The 20,842-nt window shown below is 38.7% G+C and overlaps 1 protein-coding gene across 1 annotated transcript; it reads left to right on the top strand.

Annotated features, from left to right (window-relative positions):
• Positions 1-14,869: 14,869 nt before the first annotated feature.
• Positions 14,870-19,144, top strand: LOC112201857 (protein SOSEKI 2). The gene is made up of 6 exons (XM_024342780.2): positions 14,870-15,482; positions 15,591-15,660; positions 15,743-15,858; positions 16,048-16,924; positions 18,188-18,505; positions 18,611-19,144. Exons 1-6 carry the CDS (start codon positions 15,293-15,295, stop codon positions 18,687-18,689), a joined length of 1,650 nt encoding a protein of 549 aa, XP_024198548.1. The 5' UTR covers positions 14,870-15,292; the 3' UTR covers positions 18,690-19,144.
• The last annotated feature ends 1,698 nt before the right edge of the window (positions 19,145-20,842 follow it).

The raw sequence follows: 20,842 nt of genomic DNA, 5'->3' as shown, positions 1-20,842 counted from the left end.
CCGGCCATTTCTTGAGGAGCATCAGATCGAGCGACACGACCCAGCTCTCTCTCCACTTTCCAGCTACCTCTCGACCTCAGACCAGTGTTGTTCGACTCCTCTTGGCGCCGCAAACAGGAGCCCGGTCTTCCTTGCTCCGAATAAGCGACGATGGTGGCCGAGCGAAGCTTGAAAGTTTCACGCGTTTCCGGCGAGGTTTTCTGATTCCTGCCAAATCGTCGTGGCTCACAGGTGTCAAAAGCTTTCTCTCGTCCTCGCTGACCTATCCACGGTGTTGGTTTGTCCAAATGATAAGGCATGAGAGAGAATCAAAGCTGAGAAGCTTCGGTGCTTCCTGCGACTCCGGTCACTGTTGATGGTAAGTGATGTATGAAACTTGATCAACTCTTCCAGATCTACATGTCTATATATTTGGTTTTGATTTTAGTTAAGATTTGTTGATTTAGGTAGTACCCAGTTCGGGAGAGATCGAGAATTTCATCGCCGTAAAAGATGATCATGGTGTTTCGGAAGACATTGATTCTCGGATTTCGGGTGAAACTGATGCGGGAAGTTCTGAAACTGTTGTTGAGGAATCGAGCTGTGGTAGCTGTAGAGATTTGAATTCGGTTTTTGTGGCAGTGCCAAAGGTGTTTGCTGTGGTGGTTTTGGCTCTGTGCACCACCAAGATTGCTATTGGGATCACGCTGTCTGCTTTTTTGCTTTTGTTTCTGGAATGTGTGGGTAAGCACTTTTCTTGTTTAGTGAAACCTTGCTCGAATGCGAAATTGGCTTTGCAATATATGGCTAAAAGGATTGGTTATGCAATATTGGTTTTGAGGAGTAATGTGATTGTGAAAGAAAAGAGTGATGGTGCTGTCTTTGAATTGGTTGAACCTAGGGTTGAAGCAGACTCTTCAATTGAAGAGATTGAGGTTGTGGAGCTTAAGAGTAGTGGTAGTGTGTGTATTGATGAAGGTATTAGTCAGAAGAGTTTGATTGAGTAATTGATTATGGATGATGAGAAAAGGGAGAAGATTGAAAAGGGTGATCATACAGATGACTTATCTGTTTCAGTTTGTAAGAAGAGTAAGAGAGAACATGTTTGCAGATTGATGCACTTCCATGAACTTGGTCGAAGGTGAATTCAACATCTCAAACTAAAATTTTATTCTTGGTAATGTGTTTGGAAAAGTTGTTGCTGCAGGTGTGGAGTTTGGAGTGACAAATTCAAGCACTTTGGAGTTATTTTTTGGTCAAGAATGGGGGAAAAGGCAGGGGGTATATTGGACAATTTGCATATTTACATGGCATGCAAACTGCTGAGCTAGTGTGCCTTTGAGTGCCACATCAGCAACTTAACGGTTTGATTTGACGGAATGTTAACGGTGAGGACTAATCGGACCGAAATTGTAACATTAGGGACTTTTCAGATTACATGAGACTGTCAGGGACTGAAACGAAAAAAGAGTCAGAGTACAAGGACTAAACATAATTTAATCCTTTTAGATATATATGAGTATATCACTTCTGCTAATTTTCAGTCAAATTGATGATCGTTAAGGCATCCAAAACTATAATTTACACAAACAGTTCAGGTTGGACAGATTTGGTTCGTTCATGTAAATTGCAGTTTTGGATGTCTTAACGATCACCAATTTGACTAAAAATTTGCAGAGATGATCTACTCATATATACCTAAAAACTGAACAGTTAAGATGTGAATATGTGATCGAAAAGTGGTCAAAATATGGAAATCTGTACCTTAATCCAAGTTAAGGACCTCCTTAGCAGAGCAAGATTCTATATATATATATATATATATAGGGCCCTTTCACTAAGGAATCCCTTTTTTGGCCATTTAAACTTCTGCAGATTTTCAGCCAGATTGATGATCGTTAAGGCATTCATAATCGTGATTTACGTTTCTAAACACGAACAGTTCAGGTTGGACATAATCAATTTATCCATTGATTTGATCTAGTTCAGTACCATAACGATCATCAATTTGGTTTAAAAGTTGCAGAAGTAACTACCCATAGGGATCTAAAAACTAAATAGTCGAGATGCCGATATGTGATCAAAAAACAGATCTAAAAAATGATCCCTTAAAATGGTAAAAAAAGAGAGAGATCCCTGCTCTCTCTCTCTCTCTCTCTCTCTCTCTCTCTCTATATATATATATATATATATATATATATATATATATATATATATATACAGATCCTATCCAGAGCGAGACATCGCTTTGAAATTTCAGAGCGAGGTTAGGGTTTAGGGTCACTTTTCGGTCACATATCCACATCTCAACCGTTCAGTTTCTAGGTACTAATGTATAGATCATCTCTACAAAATTTCAGCCAAATTGATGGTCGTTAAGGCATTGATAACTGCCTTAAAGCTAGTACGGTTCAGGTTGGACAGATTCAGTTCGTCCATTGGTTTAAGCGAGTTAGATACCTTAAAGACCATCAATTTGGTTGAAATTTTGCAGAGATGATCTATACATTAATAGCTAAAAACTGAACGGTCGAGATGTGGAAATGCGACCTAAAAGAGACCCTAAACCCTAACCTCGCTCTGAAATTTCAGAGCGAGACATCGCTCTGGATAGGATATATATATATATATATATAGACACACACACACACAGCACTTGGGGGAAGAGTTGTATGCGAAAGTCCAAATAATATACATGTGGTTTGTGCAGAATTTTAAAACTAAAGGTGCATTACTTTAATGGGTCTGTTCTGTTGGAAGGAAGAATAATATGTGATTCTCATTCAGAGATCTAATATAGGTACTGGATGTATTTTCCGAAAATGGGGCATTTGATTGCAACATGTTCTAGTGTAGTGGTAATATTTCTATCAGAAGGGCAATGCATAATATTCCTCCCTCTAGTGGAACACAAGGTTGGGTAGTAACAATGAGTTCAAACATATTGAAATTGGCCATGGGAACAAAACCATTTTGTGTTGGTATGTCATATTTCATTACTCTACATTTTCTTTTTTGTCCAACTTCTTTTGTGTTTTCACCCGCTCACTATCTACTGTTTTTTTTTTCCCTAGCTAAAATTGTCTCTTAGACATTCATTACCATATGTTGTACCAAATCAGGAAAGAAATGCTGACGTCAAAGTCTGACATTTGTGCTTTATATATCGGGACCGCTTAGATCATTTCAAAGAGTGTTGTCCAAGAATCGTAAATATAGAAACATTTACAATCGATGATTGATTAGCATTTTATGTAAGGGCTAAATACTAGTTACTATCCTGTGGTTTAGGTCCAAAATCAATTCAGTCCTTAGATTTCTAATTTTATCAAAAACACCCCATCAGTTTCAATTTTGATCTAATAGGTCCAATCTGTTAGTCTTCCGATAATTGAGTCATTTAACTTGTTGACGTGACTCATATATGGCCTATGTTTTATGATGTGGTGTTGACGTAACATGCATAGTCAATTTAGGAGTGGGTCTCACTATTAGAAATCTATCAAATAAAAAGTTTTTCATCAAATAATCCAACTATAAGTTGAACTCATAGCAGAATATTAACGAATTGGATTTATTAGATCAAAATCGAAAGTACATGGGTGTTTTTGATGAAATTAGAAGTCTAGGGACTGAATTGATTTTAGTCCTAAACTACAGGATAATAACCAGTATTTAGCCCTAAATTTAATATTACTATTTAAAATTTTAAAACATTTGAAATTATAAACGGGTCGGATTAGCGGATCGGGTATCCAGTTAATCCGGCGGATACGGATTTGGATCAAGATATCAATGATCCGCCGGGTTAACGAAGCGGGTTTGGATCAAATTTTTTTTTAAGTAAACGGATTTGGATTTAGGTCGATCCGATCCAAATCCGATCAATTTACAAGTCTATTGGTAGGGCAGGAAAGCTTGTGTCAGGAAAGCTAGGCTTAAACAATTATGCAGGCTATGACAATTAATGCAATGGTGGTATAAAGTTGTCCCCACTTGATGTAGCTATGACAATTATGCAGGCTGTGGCTTTCAAGGCTGTCCGTGGCAAATTTAAGGTAGGTTTGTGAATTGTGATGGTGGAAAAATAACTTTGATCGGGTGGTTCGTAAAGTTCTTCAAGATTCGGGTTTCGGGTTTCAGAGGAGTACGGTGCTGGAAAGCCTGCTCTGATACCAAGTAGAAAATAAGAATTCAATGTGTTTTGGAATGCTTCAATAATATTCGCCTCCAAATAATAGGGTTTATAAAGGCATACAAGAGTAATCCTAATAGGAAACGATCTCCTACAAATATACAGAGAGATGTAATCTATACGTACAAGGAAAGTAAATATTTACAGAATATTCTACACAGCAAACACCATCAACTGGTCATGTGTAGTACACTTGGAATACTCTTCAAAATTTCCAGTAAGGTTACTATTTTCGCAATTGCTTGATACCTATATAATTTGTCTCTTCTTTATAATCAAGTAGGACTACTTAAAACAGATAGGCTGCAAATAAACAACATTAAGAGGCTTTTGGCTTTCCCACAACAACCTGCTCTAAACTAGCTCCTTCAAACTTACCATGATATTTAAGGCTATGGGAGCAAGGTGAAAAAAGTAGCAGTTGAAGTCTACTTCCAATACAAGGCTAAGCAAAAACTTCCAATAAAAATCATGTTCTCATCTTGCCTTTTATCTCTCTAATCAATTCTAGTGCCATCAAAATTTCTTCATGGTTTCTTGATTTGCAACAATTTCTCAGTGAGTTCACGCTATGTGAAGGCTTGACCTTAGACTTTACACCTCCTTTGAAAGTAATTAAGTCGGCTCAATTGATCTATGAATCATTTTTTGTGCATATTTTGAACATGTAATTGTTTTTATAGCATATAGAATTTACCTCACAATTCTCTCTCTCTCTCTCTCTCTCTCTCTCTCTCTCTCTCAATTTTTTGATGGATAGATTACTTTGGTCTTGTCATTTAAGCACCCTAACTCTTGATCAGACTCTGTTTCACCTCACAGCCAAGTGAGCCAACGTCTGACAATGGCAGTTTAGTGTGATTTTATTTTTTCCATACTTCAAGAGCATAGATATGTATGATTTTACTTTCAAAAATATACATCGTAAATTTGGAAAAATTCTATATATAGTACTCCAACGTATTGAAACTCTTGAGATGGGAATCGTTAGATCACAAATTATTTGTAATGTGCCCCACTCAATGAGTTAATCTAATTGGGTCATATTATACCTACTTTACCTGCTAATCTGCTATGCCTATCTGTCGATGATTTTGCATTTGGTCAGGAGATATTGGAGAAGTTACTGTCTAAAGAGAGTGAGAAACCATTCTGTTGCAGAGAAACCACATCAAATGTTGGCAGCATTACGTAAAGTGTATTAAGCTTCAACGCGTTGATGAGAATCATATATAGCAAACATTATGCAAATCAGTTTTGTGTTGCACTGGCGGGAGACAGCTGCTTCGTATGGAGTCTAATGCAATTCCCATCACCCATTTGTTTGTACAAAGAGATGTTTCAATTTGGCAATTCAACCCCACATAGATAAATAAATCCAACATTAACACCAAACCTATCACTTTAATGATGTTACTAACGAAGCTACGAAAATACAACCCGTGGTAAATATAGGTGGCATCGACAAATTTTGGAAGTTTGGTATGAGGGAAATGCATTAACTTAAGTGTCAAAATTGATGTAGCCCATTTTTCTCTCTAGCAAAGGCCTAGGGTTTTGAGCAGTGTGCGGCGGCGGCGGCGGAAAATTTCCGGTTGTTGTTTGTTGTTAGTACCGGCGAGGTGCCTCGTCGTGGCTGGGAAACCTTGGGCGTCTTGCTTCACAGTGGTTTGGTGGCGCCTGACGATCGAATCGCCTCCGATTTGCAGATAAACTAGATCGGCGTTGGCTTGGTAGCGGAAGCTTGGTGCGTCTCGGCTGCCGGTGTCGAGGAGAGTATAGTAATTTGGGGAGTCGGAGATTGCTTCTGCTGGTGCTTGATAGATCGGCGTCAGGATCGACGGTTGAATTCAGGTTTCTCCCGATCTGTGTTGCAATCGAGTGGTGTCGCTTCTAATCGAAGAACTGGTTTTGATTGGAAGGGGAATGGATACAGGGATGACTGTTTGGGTTGGACGTCCACCGAACGGGGCGGCTGTAGGCTGGCAACAGGGGAGTAGAGCTCTGGCTAGTGGTTTTGTCTGGGGTTGGGCCTCTGGGTCTGGGCCTGGACGATGTAGGCTTCATCTCTTTTGGGCCCAGTTGAGTTGGTTGAATTCTCTTCAGAGTTGGGCCAGGTTGGAGGGTGCCTTGACACCCTCATTCATTACCTAGTGCTTGGGCTAGCCTAGCTCGAGAGATGGACCTCGTTGGGCGATGTTGGGCCTTTATGGTCTCTAAAGTGCCAGTCATAACTTAGATCATGGTTCTCCGGAATTGGTAATTATCTCGAGTTGGACTGGAGAAAGTGGCTTATAGATTAGGAATTTGCTCCTATTTGTTTGTTGGGAAGTAGCTTTCTATTTCGTACCACAATTGCGTGATTGGCGGATGGTTGGCTAGAAGATGATTTTGCCTCAGAAGACATGGAGTTGTTCTTTGTTTATGAGTCCGCTTTAAAAGTGGGCTCCATTTGACTTGTAATGAGTTTGTAGTACTTAGATAGGAGTTTGATTGTTACCCCGCCATTTTTCTATCTTGTAAGGGTATGTAGACCCTGGCTTTTTAGCTGGTCATCTATGAAATGAACCTTCTATTTCAAAAAAAAAATGAAGAGGGAAATGTTTGTTATGTATATGGCTAAAACACTGCAATTAGGAGGCACCGAAAGAATTTAAATTAGGATTAGATTAGATCAAGGCTCCGATATTGTAACAAATATTTTTCTTTTCAAAAAAAAAAAAAAATCTCCTAATTAACGCATAAAAAAATACTTGCCCAAGGTAACGTATCAGATGTCATGTGCGATCATTTAGCTAAATGATATTAGTCTCTTTTTTGTAAGTGGAAAGTCATGAGTTCTAGAGTATCAAACTTCAAAGAGCTTGAGGACCCATGTGCGGCAAAAGATGGCCAATTAGGTTTGTTTTGAACGATATTGTGGAGGTACGAGATTGCCTTGGGGTAGGCCTGGCAACGTGTGGGTGCGGTGCGGGTTCTTAACGGGCCGACCCGATAAGAACCCGTTAGCTTAACTAGTTTCGCGGGCCAAACCCGGCGGGTTTGCGGGTTTTCCGTTAGAACCCGTTAAAACCCGTAAACATTTTTTTTAATTTTTTTTGAAAACTTTTTATCAAAGCAATTAAAACCAATTAAGACTTATATATATATAACCCCTCATTTGCCATTTTCTCTATATGAACTTTTTTGGTTTTCTATTTTGAAATTTTTTATTTTCTATCTTTTAAGATTTTTTTTCCTTTCCTTTTTGACAAAAAATAATTCACAAATCACAATTATATGACGATCCAACGGTCGGATCCTCACAGATCACCTAGAGGATCATCTTTACAGATTTATACGATGATCCAACGGTTGGATCACCTAGAAGACCATCTTTACATATTTATACGATGATCCAACGGTCAGATCGTCACGGATTGCCCTTAGGTTCATCCTCTCAAAATTATACGAAGATCCAACGGTCGGATTACCTAGAGGATCATCTTTACAGATTTATACGATGATCCAACGGTTGGATCACCTAGAGGATCATCTTTACATATTTATACCATGATCCAACGGTCAGATCCTCACGGATTGCCCTTACGTTCATCCTCTCAAAATTATACGAAGATCCAACGGTCGGATTACCTAGAGGATCATCTTTACCGATTTATACGATGATCCAACGGTCAGATCCTCACGGATCGCCCTTAGGTTCATCCTCTCAAAATTATTCGAAGACCCAACGGTTGGATCGTCCTTAGAATCATCCTCACAAAATTATATGACGATCCAACTGTCGGATCCTCACGGATCGCCTTTTGAATCATCTTTGCACAATTATACGAAGATCCAACGGTTGGATCGTCCCAGATCGCCTTTAGAATCATCCTCACAAAATTATACGACGATCCAACGGTCGAATCCTCACGGATCTCCTTTTGAATTGTTTTTTCACAATTATACGAAGATCCAACTGTTGGATCCTCATAGGGAATAAGAAAAATTATAAAAATGCCCTGGTTGAAAAAAGAAAAAGAAAAAAGGGAACCCGTATGGGTAATCGGAAATGGGTTTTTGGGAAGGATTTGTAGTTAACGGGTTCCAATGGGTTTACCCCGCAAAACCCGTTAATTTGCGGGTTTTTTGCGTGCGGGTTTTTTTAGCCCAGATTAATAAACGGGCGGGTTTGTGGTGGTTTTTAGCGTGCGGGTATAGTGCGGGTTTGCGGGTTACGGGTTTAAATGCCAGGCCTACCTTGGGGTAAGCCTTGAGGGCTACTACCTCAGGCTACAGGGCTCCATCAGTTTTCTTATTTTTATATAAATATAGACTTAAAAAATTGGCTATATATGATTTTCTCAAAAGCATATTATGTAATGCACCGTGTTAGTTCAGTGGTAAGGTTTCCTTTATGAGGTACCCCAAGGTTTGATTCTCAGTTTGATCAATTCACTTTGCTTTTTAGGGTGTTAGCTCAGTGGTTAGAGCACCCACTACCTATGTACGAAGTCATGGGTTCGAGTCACCATGGGGGCAGGAGTGAAACCCTTTGATCCTCTTTAAAAAAAAGAGGGAAAAAAAAATTCACTTTGCTTTTTTCTTTTTTCCTTGTTTACTTTGTCCTTATTTTATTTTTCTGGTTTCTTTTGGTATAATCACCTTTAATTCCATTTTTTTAAAATTTTTTTTAAGAATAGATAATATTCATGGCTAAAAGGTGCGTACATCATAAGTTGTCTCACACTAAAAGTTCTAGATGGCACAAGCCACCAAACAAATGACAAGTAACCCTCATTGTAAACAAAATGAGCACAGTTATTAAAATGAACACAAATCCACACTACCTAAATCCTTGCTAGAGCAACTCTAATCCTCTGTAGACCTCAATTGGTGTACAACTAGAGAAGCTAAACTTAAATAGCAAAAGACTAGAATCCAAATACTATGTAACGAGAACAACTTCCTCATTATATCTCCTGGATCCCAAATCCACCCTCTAGAGAGGTTAAGCTCATTGAATGGGTCCTGATGTGGGCTCAATAGCAGCCCAAAGCCTTAACCAGAATTGATCTAGACACCCAACTTTTGTTGGGCACCCAATCACGCCATCTCCGTGCGGCCATCAACACTGACCGCATCTACAACTTCGACGTAACCCACCCAATCACTGTAGGCGCCATCTGCAAACGTAGGAGCCAACCTAGCATCTCTAGCGGTTGCTGCAACTCCGACAATGACGCTAAGAATAGCAGAGCTCCAAGACCGCCGCCCAACAGCATCGTCGACACCAGCCGCAGCAGAACAAGCCCAGCCTCGATCCGAAATTTCCACCCGAGGATCCAAAATTGACCATGAAGCCGTTGTCGCGACCCAATCCTAAATACCAGCACGGCTAACCAACACGTTATCCCCATCCCTTTTGAGGATAGAATCAGTCTGCCGCAAAGCGCACTCGCCAAGATAAACAGAGGTGTGGAGGCAACGGGGGCCTAGTTGAAAGCAACCCACTGAGGGCGGTGCTAAGGTTTCGAGAGGAGTCCCTCTTGTCTCTTATTTTTCTAGTCCTTGATACTTCTATTCCATTTCTTTTTTATTGTTACTAATGTATATGGATTTAATTTATTTTGCCCCTTATAATTTAAGAATACAATATAGATGTAAGAAACTATAATAAGAAAAATAAATTTTTTTATTGAACAAAACAAATTTGGTTATTGTCTTTTTTTTTTTTTTTTTTAATCAAGGGAGGGGGGGTTGTCAATCCATTAAATGTAAAGTAGAGAACATTACAAAATAACTCACCCGAATAGCCGGGCTACGACAATATTGAGGCATGAATGAAAAACCTAATGCAAAGTCCTAGACTAATCAAACGTAATGTAACCTTAGAAATAAGGCTCCAAGTACCACAGTAACCTGAGACTACCAGGAAAGCCTCTGAATGCAGCCAAGAGTCTTCCCCAATATTATTAAGAGACCTAGAGAAACACTCTACACCGAGAACGCTTCCTCGGGCTCAATGAAGAGATAAAAAATAAAAAGTGCCGGCCCACCAGCCCAACTAGTTGCAAGCCAAGTAAAAAGAGAAAAAAAAACCTAACTAAAACATAGGCCCAAAGCCAGAGACTAAAGCCCAAAGGCAGGGGGCCCAAACTCCAAACCCTAGATGCAGTCCCACCAAGCCTGCTTGATGCCAACTGCCCCAGGACCATCCACACTGAAACACCACCGCTACCGGAATCCTCCATCAGCAGAGCCCTAGCCTTGCTGCCACTGCTTAAATCAGTACACCTAACAACCGCCATTGTGAAATCCAAAGCCCCCGTCACAGCAACGCCCGGCTTGAAGTCGCGCACAGTCTCAGCGCGCAACCCATCAGAACCACGCAAGTCCGCTCTTGGCATGCCGCCGAGTTGCCAGCCAGCAGCCGCTTCGTTGGAGCAACTCGAAAGATCCACTCGAAGAGGCAGCCACGCTGCTCTTACTTTCATCAACAGAACCAAACCCCCATTCAAGAAGAGGAAGGAAAGAAGGAGGTCAAGGCCAACCCATGACCCCAGACAGGGATGATGCCGGAACTGGTGACCCCTGAAGCCTGCCATCCCTGAACAAAGCTCAGACAGTTTGGAGGCTAAGCCAAACCTTAGCTGAGCAAAAGTCTGCATTTAGTTATTGTCTTATTAATCGAACACCATTCATGAGACCACATTTTAATTATTCGCTTGAGACCTATAAAATATTAGGATCAGCCTTGATTTAGCCGGACTGGTAAGAGAGAACAAGAAACCCCGTAGGCAGACTGCTATAGGGAAAACGCCAACCCTAGACCTGTGAGAGAGAGAAAGGAGAGAGAGAGAGAGAGATGTTTATTTTTCTTTTTCCCAGGCTAGTCCTTGAAGATTTCAACTAGCGAATGATCCATAAATGGTTGAATGCCACTTTAATTCGTCAATTCCATTCGATTTGTTTCACTTACAAGAACTTCAAGCAGTCTGAAGAACAAGTGATTGGTCTTTTTCAGACCAAAATAAATGAGTGATTTGAAGGCACGTAAACTTATATCCACTGCTACTGTTTTAGATGATGTGTCAATGTCTTGCAATAGTACATTAGACCTCTTATAGATATGCAACAATTGAAATATGGTACTGTTACCTTCTATTCGTCAACCCCAAAGCTTCGATTTTCTGAGGTTTAGTGGGTTAGTAACTTAGTGTTGTAATGATTCCATTGTAGATATTAGATTTAAATATGTGTTTAAGGTAATGTAACCAATATCAGTAGTGTAACTTAAATTATAGGTACTTGTGTTCGTCTAAAAAGCATAATTCTCTTCATGACTGACGCATATCAGTGGGTGTTTTTTCGATAGGTACATATCAGTAGGTGTTACCAAACAATTTCCACTCAGAGGCTCAAAAGAGATAAGTTTCAAAACCTCAATGGCCCAATTTGCTTGCTACCATTTTGAGCTATTGCCTCCTAATTCCTGAATAGTTACATAAATTTTTAACTTACAAAAGTAAACATCTTGTGCCGAAAAAAGTGGTTGTGGACTTGGGGTGCCCTGAGCTTGAGGAGGAGACAAAGCGTGAAATGGAAATAATGTGAATTTACTCAATTTAGTGAGAAGTTTTATTAGGAGAAGAAATAGTCTCATTTTAAATTGATAAATGATTACGAGTCAAATTCAAAATCTTATGTCAATAAACCAACCAGTCATCCATTCATCTTGAAATTATTTGATCGAGAAAAAAAAAGGCAGAATGTTTGGTTGTCCCAATTTATGGCATGACAAATTGGTAACATAGTAGTGCCCTAAATAACAAGGTACTTCATGATATGTCAATAATGCATGGAGATTTTTAATTATGTAATTGACATTTGGCACGTTTGGACCACATGGTGATAAGCATGAATTAATGTTAAGGTTTTGAAGAATATTACAATTTGGTTAGGTTAACAGAGATTCAAAAAATGGCCAGAGACATAATGATTCTGTTCTCTATGCTAGTCTAGTATATTAGTCTGCAGTAATGTTTCCTCTTGTATAAAATTATTTTAACAGAATCCTATTTAATAGAACTGACAGTATATTAATGGTCAGAAGCCACTTTCTGCATTTCAATTTTGAAATGAGCCAGGTAGACAAATATTAACGACATTCTTTGGAAATTTATGTAGTGTTAAAAGTTTCTTCTAGAGAGTTATTGACCACAAGGTCTAAGCTTCTAAGTTCTAATTGCTACTAAGCAGAGGAAATAGATATCTACTCGAAGCATCTTTAGTAATGCGCTATTTTTTAATTAAATTTTAATTAAAGTAGCTAAAAAGTCATTTTAGCTAGTCACTTTAGAATTACGTCTGCATCAATGCTCTCTATTTTAGCTAGTTTTAAATTTATATTCTTTTTAAATGAATATTAAATAATTTAAATGTATTTATAAATTACATAAAATAACTTAAAATGAATGTTTTAAATTATAGAGAGCCTCATCCCGCTCTCTATATTTAGGAGCGAGATATCTAAAAATTATAATAGAGAGCCACTTAGGAGTCTGGTGCAGCTGCTAAAATAGATAAAAAGCTAAACATGCTCTCCAAAATAGCTAAAGAGCCACAATAGAGAGTCTGCTAAAGATGCTATAAGGAGATAAATTTATAATTTATTGTACTATTTTTTTCTCAGGCAAACCACTTTCCTAACAATGAAAATAGGAAACTAATAATGTAAAATTATGATTCAAATAGTTTGTTCCAACATGAGCCTTTTTTTTTATATACAAACAGGAGCCTGTTTAGTTCACCGCCAATAGTGAAGTCATTGACTTGTTAACATGCACCATCAAAATGGATGACCCGGTTTTTTCTCAGTTCCTACGCCACCTCTGGCCATGGAACCGGTCGCACAAGGACCGCCTCGTCCCATCTAGTCGCTGCTCGAGTTCCACCATCATCCATAACCACCCAAGGTGACGTATCAAAGAGGAGAACCAAAATAGGCTGCAACTAGGTTCTTTCTCCTCCGGCCACCTCGAGCTTTGCCACCACTTAGTTTGTGTTCCTCTCTTCCTGTCGGTTCTAAGCCACCAACCATGAACATCGAATCGATCCCATGTTAGCGTATCAAAAAGGAGAAACCGAAACGAGTTGCAACCAGGTTTTTCCTCTTTCGGCTCCCTCAAGCTCCACCACCACTTGGGTTGTGTTTATCTCTTCTGAACCATGCACAACAAAGCGATATGTGGAGGAAGAAAGGATAACCAGGTTTTTCCTCTTTCGGCTACCTCAAACTCTACCACCACTTGGGTTGTGTTCATCTCTTCCGAACCATGCACAACAAAGCGATATGTGGAGGAAGAAAGGATAATAGGAAAATTTTGGCCGAAAACCTTTTGACGTAAATTCATCATTCCTCGTTGATCTTTCGACTATACTCCAATTATGAAATTTATAGATGACGTAAAGACGAAGCCCAAGCCACCAGATTCAGCCTTTTTGCCAATGGTTGATCGATGGTGAATATTCACTGTCGCTGGACTGAATGATTTTCCTGTTCTTATTTATCTAGAGATTTAACGTAGATAGGGAAATAGCATTTGAATAATTTCAATTTGATTAAAAAGTGAGCTAATTAAATAATGAATTTTTTTGTTTTATCAGAGCGTACAAAAATCTTGTTAGTTTCTGACAATACTCTTGTAATTATCTATGGACAATATGCCAATGCCATTCCAATTGGATATGCACATATTTAAGTTGAGATTATTGGTCTCTGATTTGGCTTGATCTTAGCTAAAAGAGTTTAACTCGACAAATACTAAAGTCGAAGGTAATTTCTAATCTCCTTACCAAGGTATATTGGTTAGTTTCAGATTTTTTTTTTTTTTGGGAGAATTTTCATCCTTCCGGATATTAAGCATTTAAGTGAGAGCTTAGAAACATCAAGTTGCGGGAGGCAAATTTGATAGTTGATAGAGAAGCAAATTTGATAGTTGATAGAGACTTCCTTTGGCATAGCCTACTTACGTGTGTGGTTTCATAATTTTCCTATATGATGGCTAGTGGATCTTTTATTTAGTGTTTTTTGGATCACAAAAAATAAAAATAAAAATAAAAAAACCTCTTATACTCAATGTAGAGACAAGAAATGTTGCTTATGTAAAAGTAAAATGGGAATTGGAATTGGTTTACTCATTTCATTTCATAGTCCCTTTATATGGAGAGAATTACAACGGAAATATCAATTACAATAATGACATTAAATGTTGATTGATCCGTAATTCATGCTGATTGATGATAATCACTAATTCCTTAATTCCTTCTCCGTCAGTCACTTTGACGAGACACATAATGTGATTTTCCGTTAACAGCTTATTATTTTTAGAGGTAAACAAATCAGGAATGAATAATTGTAGTTTAATTTAATCAATAGTGATTCAGCTCATCATGCTCCAAGTTGTGAAATTAAAAACCAATCCAGAATTCAATAAAAGAAAAAACTAATCCAGAGTTCAAGATTCTTGAGTCCCATGTCCCTATAATAAGACCATAACCATGTCCATACCCTAGACCATTCTAGCTTGGAAAAAAGCCATGTCAATCTCACCTGTTCCTGAAACCTGATCCCTGCCTTTCACATGAGGTAAAAACCAACCATCCAGAAATAAATAATACCAAAACAAAGAAAAAGCCAAGACAGAGAATTATAAAGCACCAAGCCAAACCAAAACTCAAAAAGAGAAAGTCCCACTCATCATTCTCACCAGTCACTGTTCCTCCTCTGGTAATTTAATTTCAAAGTTTCAAACACATACCAATCATACCTCCATTGCATATAAATACAGATACAGTGAGCACAGTGTACTGCTCTCTCTAGTCTACTCTGCAATGGCTTTTAATGCGGTCCTCCACTTCTTTCACCAGCTTCTCTTTGTTTCTCTCTGTTTCTGAGTTTGTCTCTTTGTTTGACGAGTTCAGATTCTTCATTGGTCCCAAAGATTCCAGCTTTTTCACCGTTCTTCGATCCCCATTTCAAAAACCCACAACATCTTGTGCTGTTCTCGCTGTAATCTCTACTGGGTTTAGTACGGTTTAGGTGAAAACCCAGAAAGGTAGAAGCTTTCAACAATGGAGGGTAGGATGAAAAAGTATAGACAAGTGAGTCCTGAGAGGGCTAAAGTGTGGACTGAGAAGTCGCCGAAATACCACCAGAATCGGAAAGTTCCGGTGGTTTATTACCTCTGCCGGAACCGACAGCTTGAACACCCTCATTTCATGGAGGTTCCTGTAAGCTCTTCTCAAGGTCTCTACCTCAGAGGTAATTTAGTAATTACGTAAATATTTCTGGGTTTCTAGTTTTATGAACTGGGTACTTTGTTGTTCTCAATTTTGTGAACTTATTATGTTCTGGTGTTATTTGTTGCAGATGTGATTAATAAGCTTAATGCTCTGAGGGGCAGAGGGATAGCATCCATGTATTCATGGTCTTCTAAGAGGTGAAGTTCTTGTCATTTTTACCCCAGTTTTTGTAATGGGAATTGTTGCTCAAGTAGTTTTTGGTTGATTGAATGAGTGCAGAAGCTATAAGAATGGGTATGTTTGGCATGATCTCAGTGAAGATGATGTGATTCTTCCAGCCCATGGAGACGAGTACGTCCTCAAAGGTTCTGAGATCTTTGATGAATCCAATTCAGGTAAATGAGTACACTGTTCATTTTGTCATTACCTGTTTGCTTTTGAATGATGTTCTTAATTGATTTCAAACTTGACATTTCTCTCTGCACCCAAAAATAAATATAGAGAGGACTTTAATCCAAAGTTTCCATTGGTGGATTGGGAATTGAATAATTACAAATATAAATAGTATGTTACTTTTTGTTCAGATCGATTGAGTCCGATAGCAAATGTCAAAATCCAGAACTTGAAACAATTACCGGAACCAACATCTTCTAGAAGCCAAGATGATTCTTCATCGTCTTCCAGTTTGAATGGAAAGGAGACAAAGCAGTCCCATGAAGATGAGCTCTCTCCTCCAGTTGAACGACCAGGAGGCTCTTCCAGTGTGTCTTCAGAGTCTGGAAAGAATTCTTCTTGGGGTGGTTCTCTGAGCTTGACAGAGTACAAGGTTTACAAGAGTGATGGTTTAGCTGATGCTTCTACACAGACTGAAGAAAATGCGAACAAACTTAAAGCTCTAGAAACATGTACAAGGGGTGTTTCCACAGATGATGGGTCACTAGAACCTGATTGCAGTTATTACCAAGACCGAATTCCATGTTTGAAAGAGAATTCTGAGATTTGCAGTGATTCTGTTTCCCCTCCTCCATCTTCCTCAAGTGCATCTTCATCGGGTGGGAAGACTGAAACTTTAGAATCACTTATTAGGGCTGATGTTAGTAAAATTAACAGTTTTAGAATTCTTGAAGAGGAAGAGCTTCGAATGCCAAACAATGCAAGGCTCAAGGCTAGTAATGTACTTATGCAACTCATTTCATGTGGGTCAATATCAGTGAAGGATCATAGTTTTGGTCTTGTTCCAACCTACAAGCCCAGGTTTTCCCATTCTAAGTTTCCCTCGCCATTATTTTCTAGTTCAATAATGCTGGGTGAGCTAGACAGCCTGTCAGAGAATCCAAGGCTAAAAGGTTTGAGATTGGAAGATAAAGAATATTTCAGTGGGAGCTTGATTGATAGTAAAGTGCTCAAGGAGGAAGATGGACATACAGCTCTAAAGCGATCGTCTTCATACAATGCCGACAGGTTAGCCTAGTTCCTTGCTATCTTTCAATTTCTTTTGGACACATTTTACTGTGTAAGTGTATCTCTATATTTCTAGTGCTCAGTTATAAATGTTTCATGATTAAAGCATTTGCGGTGATTTCCTGAGACTAGATGGTAAGGTCGGTCCTGAATTTAGTCAATAACGTACTTAGGAAGTTAAGAGGATTGCAAATATAAAGTGCAGGGCTGTTTATTTGGAGAGATTTCACATTTACACTAGACGGTGAAAGCCAGGGATTTTGCCATAGTTTTGAAGTTTTATCAGGCTTGTGGATATCCAAGTTAGATAATTTGAAACAGTTGAAAGACTTGAATTGACATACCAATAAGAAAGCAAAAGTAATATATGAGGCATACAAATATTGTTAAACTAGATTATAGTCTACCAGGGAACAATAGACAATTCAACATTGTAAGGTTTGTATTTGGTTTATGTGTTGGCGTTTACTTGGGTTGAAAGAATGTTTATTCTGTGTCAAATAGGGAATCTAGTTGGGGACTTGGGATGATTTTATAAATGTGGTTAACCAACAATAAAGGCTTTGAGAGGGTTGTCCAAAGTGTTGATAGACAGTAAGGGAGAGTTGAGAAACATCTGTTGTACACCAGAGAGTATTGCGGGTTGAAACTAGGGTGACTTCAGAGCTTGGGGGTTATAGGTCTTGGGTTTGGTGTAGTGCTCATGTAATTTGTAAATGGATATTCTTTCTTGTCTGTACCTATGGGAAACATTGCACTGAGTCTCAATAAACACTTTTTACTCTTGTATTTGTGAGCTATTTTGCGTTTCTTCTTAATGGTTGTCAAAAACATAACAAATCGTAAAACCTGAATATGGTAGATCTCTTGTTAGCATCACAGTTCTACACAGAAATAGAACTATTATGAGAAGTCATGAAATTTTGATTTGATCTCGAATAGGTAACTAGAGCAGGTTCAGTTCTATTTTTCAGAGGATCAAATTAGTTTCTAATCCTGCTGAAAACAAATCGAAGGGGATATATGTCCTAGGATAAATTGCATCTTTGGAGTTTCCCCTCAGTCCCAGATTACCATGTCAAGTGGGGATAATTATGTGGGTGCTATTAGCAAAGGATCACTGTTTGGTTTAACTTGTCGATTGAGATCTATTAGCATCTGGTTTGAACTGGGTGGCCCTGATGTAAATGCTCATTATCCCATGCTTCTGATACTAGCACCGGCAATTATGTAACTTCAAATACTATACTTATCAACTTGCAGGAGTTGTAATAAGACGCCAGATTCAGTTGAGGTCAAAGAGAAGGAGTCTACCTCAGGACGCTCAAAATGCATCCTAAGATCGATCAAGGCTTCACTAAACAAGCAATCACGGAGTGAATCTATGAGATCTCCTATTTCTGATAAACCAAGGAACTCCTCAGATGGAGTTGATGGTGTAGATGGTGTACAAAGCAATACCCCTACTGTATCCGATGGAGGTAGTAAAAGAATCACAAATCCATCCTCTGTTAAAAAGCAATCGAAAAGGGTAGATGCTTTCAGAGGAGAGAAGGAGAAGGTTATCAAAATCGAAGAAAGTTGAGTTTTGCCCTCCCCATTTTCACATTGCTACAATTTTTTCTATCCATATTCCTATTTCTTTGTGAATGTTGGTTGACATTTTGTTTCTTTTCTTCCCAACAGGCTTGCTTCAGGAGCTCGGGTTGTAATCCAATCAAGAGCACCTCGTGATGCTGCTGCCGTTGGCAGCTCATGGTTGTAGACCCCCCCATTGGTTTTTTTTTCAGGTTGTTTGAATTTCAAAATTATGTTAACCTTTTGGCGAGGAAGGTGAAAAGAAATTTTTTTGTACATCTGAAAAGTGAAAAGAAAGGAGCAAATCACTTATTTGCAAAGGGTTAATTGTGGTCCTGGCGGACCTACTCCTGAGACATGGAGTTGGTTTTTTGCATCTGGTTGCTCCATGGTTTTCCCTTTTATGAAACTGGAGTTGCAATATCTTCCTTTCATTGTCATTCTTTTTGTTTCAGAATACTTCCTCTAGGGCAGTTCCTCTTGCAGCCATGGTGGTGTTGCCATTATTATTTTTTTGAGGAAAATCCTTTTGGTTTTGGTGTTGGGAAAATTGGGCATATCATAGGATTCCCATGTTGTAAAGTGATTGACCCTCAAATCCAAAAGGTACTTTTGACTCATTTATCAAAGAAAAAGGTCAAAGCAGTTACCTTTGGCGTTGGTAATAATATCTAGTATAGAGAGAGCTTCACTTTTTTGTTCCTTGTGTCATGTCATTGTCCCTTTTGTTGCGTTGGTTGCAATAATAGAGTGGTCTTTTGGGGACTAGATTTCTAAATTGTTATTTCTTGGTTGTCTGGAAGATTTTGTGTGCTCCAGAAAGTAGATCTCTTTACTATTTTCTATAGTGTCTTGGTGTGTAGAGGTAGAGGCAATGCGGCAGGGGTTGCAAAAGTTCCTATCACATGTCACAGGACTTTAATGTGATGCTCAAAATCTTAGACAAGAAGCTGTGACTGTGAGCATTCATGAGTTGTCTCAGAGCTGTTTTTCTTTTGAAATGGTGCTTGTGGTCTATTCTTCTCCTGCTTTTGTAAGGTGATGAAGTCTTGAAGTCGAAGATTACTCTAATTTATACACCAAATCCAGGCTTTCTTCAAAGCAAAGGGAAAAGTAAGGCTAGAATTCTATGTTGAGGAGGTGGTGGTGAGTGGTGTGACTCGGTGGTTCTGTCCAGTGCTTGCTTTCCATTAGGTCTTGTTAAAGCATTAGGTCATTAGTCATTACTCACGGTGTGATAGTTCAGCTGGTTTGAACTCCGACTTTGGCTTTGAGTGTCCAGTAAAATTCTCTTTACTACTTGAGCTACAAGCATCAGTGTTTCTTTTTTCCACCCCGATGGACATTGACAACAAGATATACTAAAATTTACGCCAAATTTTATCCGTTCCTTTGGTAACAATACAACCATCAACAATGGACTAAAGTCACATAGTAGATCCACCATGTGAAATAACATACGACTCAAATTACAATCTCATGGTGCGACTCCCATACAAAGTTGATGGAGATACCATTTGATAGTTGTTACTTGTTAATTGTAAAGTTCTTGATGAAGAGAAGATGCTTAGGTACCCAGATGTGTTAATTGTCTTGGTGTAGTATATTGTGAAGGGAATTAGTTCTCACTTTTCAAGGTAGTTAATATTGAACAACCCGTTGATTGTTCGACAATTAATGAAACTAATCGATGTTAGGTTTCAGTTGCAATGGGATTTCAAGGTGTAAGTGGTCCAAACTTATTCATCAATTTTCATGGTAGTTCAAAATACAATAGCTATTCATTTGTTTCTGGCAAACTGAAATGCTTAAGAACATGGCAGGTCCTTTGTCAAAAAAAAGAACATGGCAGGTAAATCAAGACAGAATGTCTCAAATTTGCCTTTCAAGAAAGATTCCTTTTGTATTTGTTTAGCAAAAGATTGAATTAGATTTCGATCAAGTTAGTACTAGAGATCCCAAATTTGTAATCCTCTTTGATTTCATCAATTCTCTTTGGAAGTTCATTTGGAAGCTTAATATACCTCCCTAGCAAAAGGCCTTCATTTCGGTTGTTGTGCACAGAAAACTGCTCGCCAATGTCCAGAGAGTTGAAAGGAAATTTGCTACTTGTGATACTTGTTCAATCTGCACCAATTCTCCAGAGACTCTGCTTCACACTTTCAGAGATTTCCCAGAGTTTCTTCCATTTGGAATTTTATAAGGAAACCAGGTAACATCCAATCTACCTTTTGGTCTCAGTTTGTATAGATGGATTACTGCTCAGTTGCATTGTACTCTTGCTATTGGAAATGGCATAAAATGGGGTAATTTCTTTGTTTCTGTCTGCTAGTATATGGT

Source organism: Rosa chinensis, chromosome 5 (genome assembly GCF_002994745.2).
Source record: "Rosa chinensis cultivar Old Blush chromosome 5, RchiOBHm-V2, whole genome shotgun sequence".
Classification (NCBI taxonomy): domain Eukaryota; kingdom Viridiplantae; phylum Streptophyta; class Magnoliopsida; order Rosales; family Rosaceae; genus Rosa; species Rosa chinensis.
Note: the sequence above shows the minus strand (reverse complement) of the source record. Positions and strands in the feature narration are given on the sequence as shown.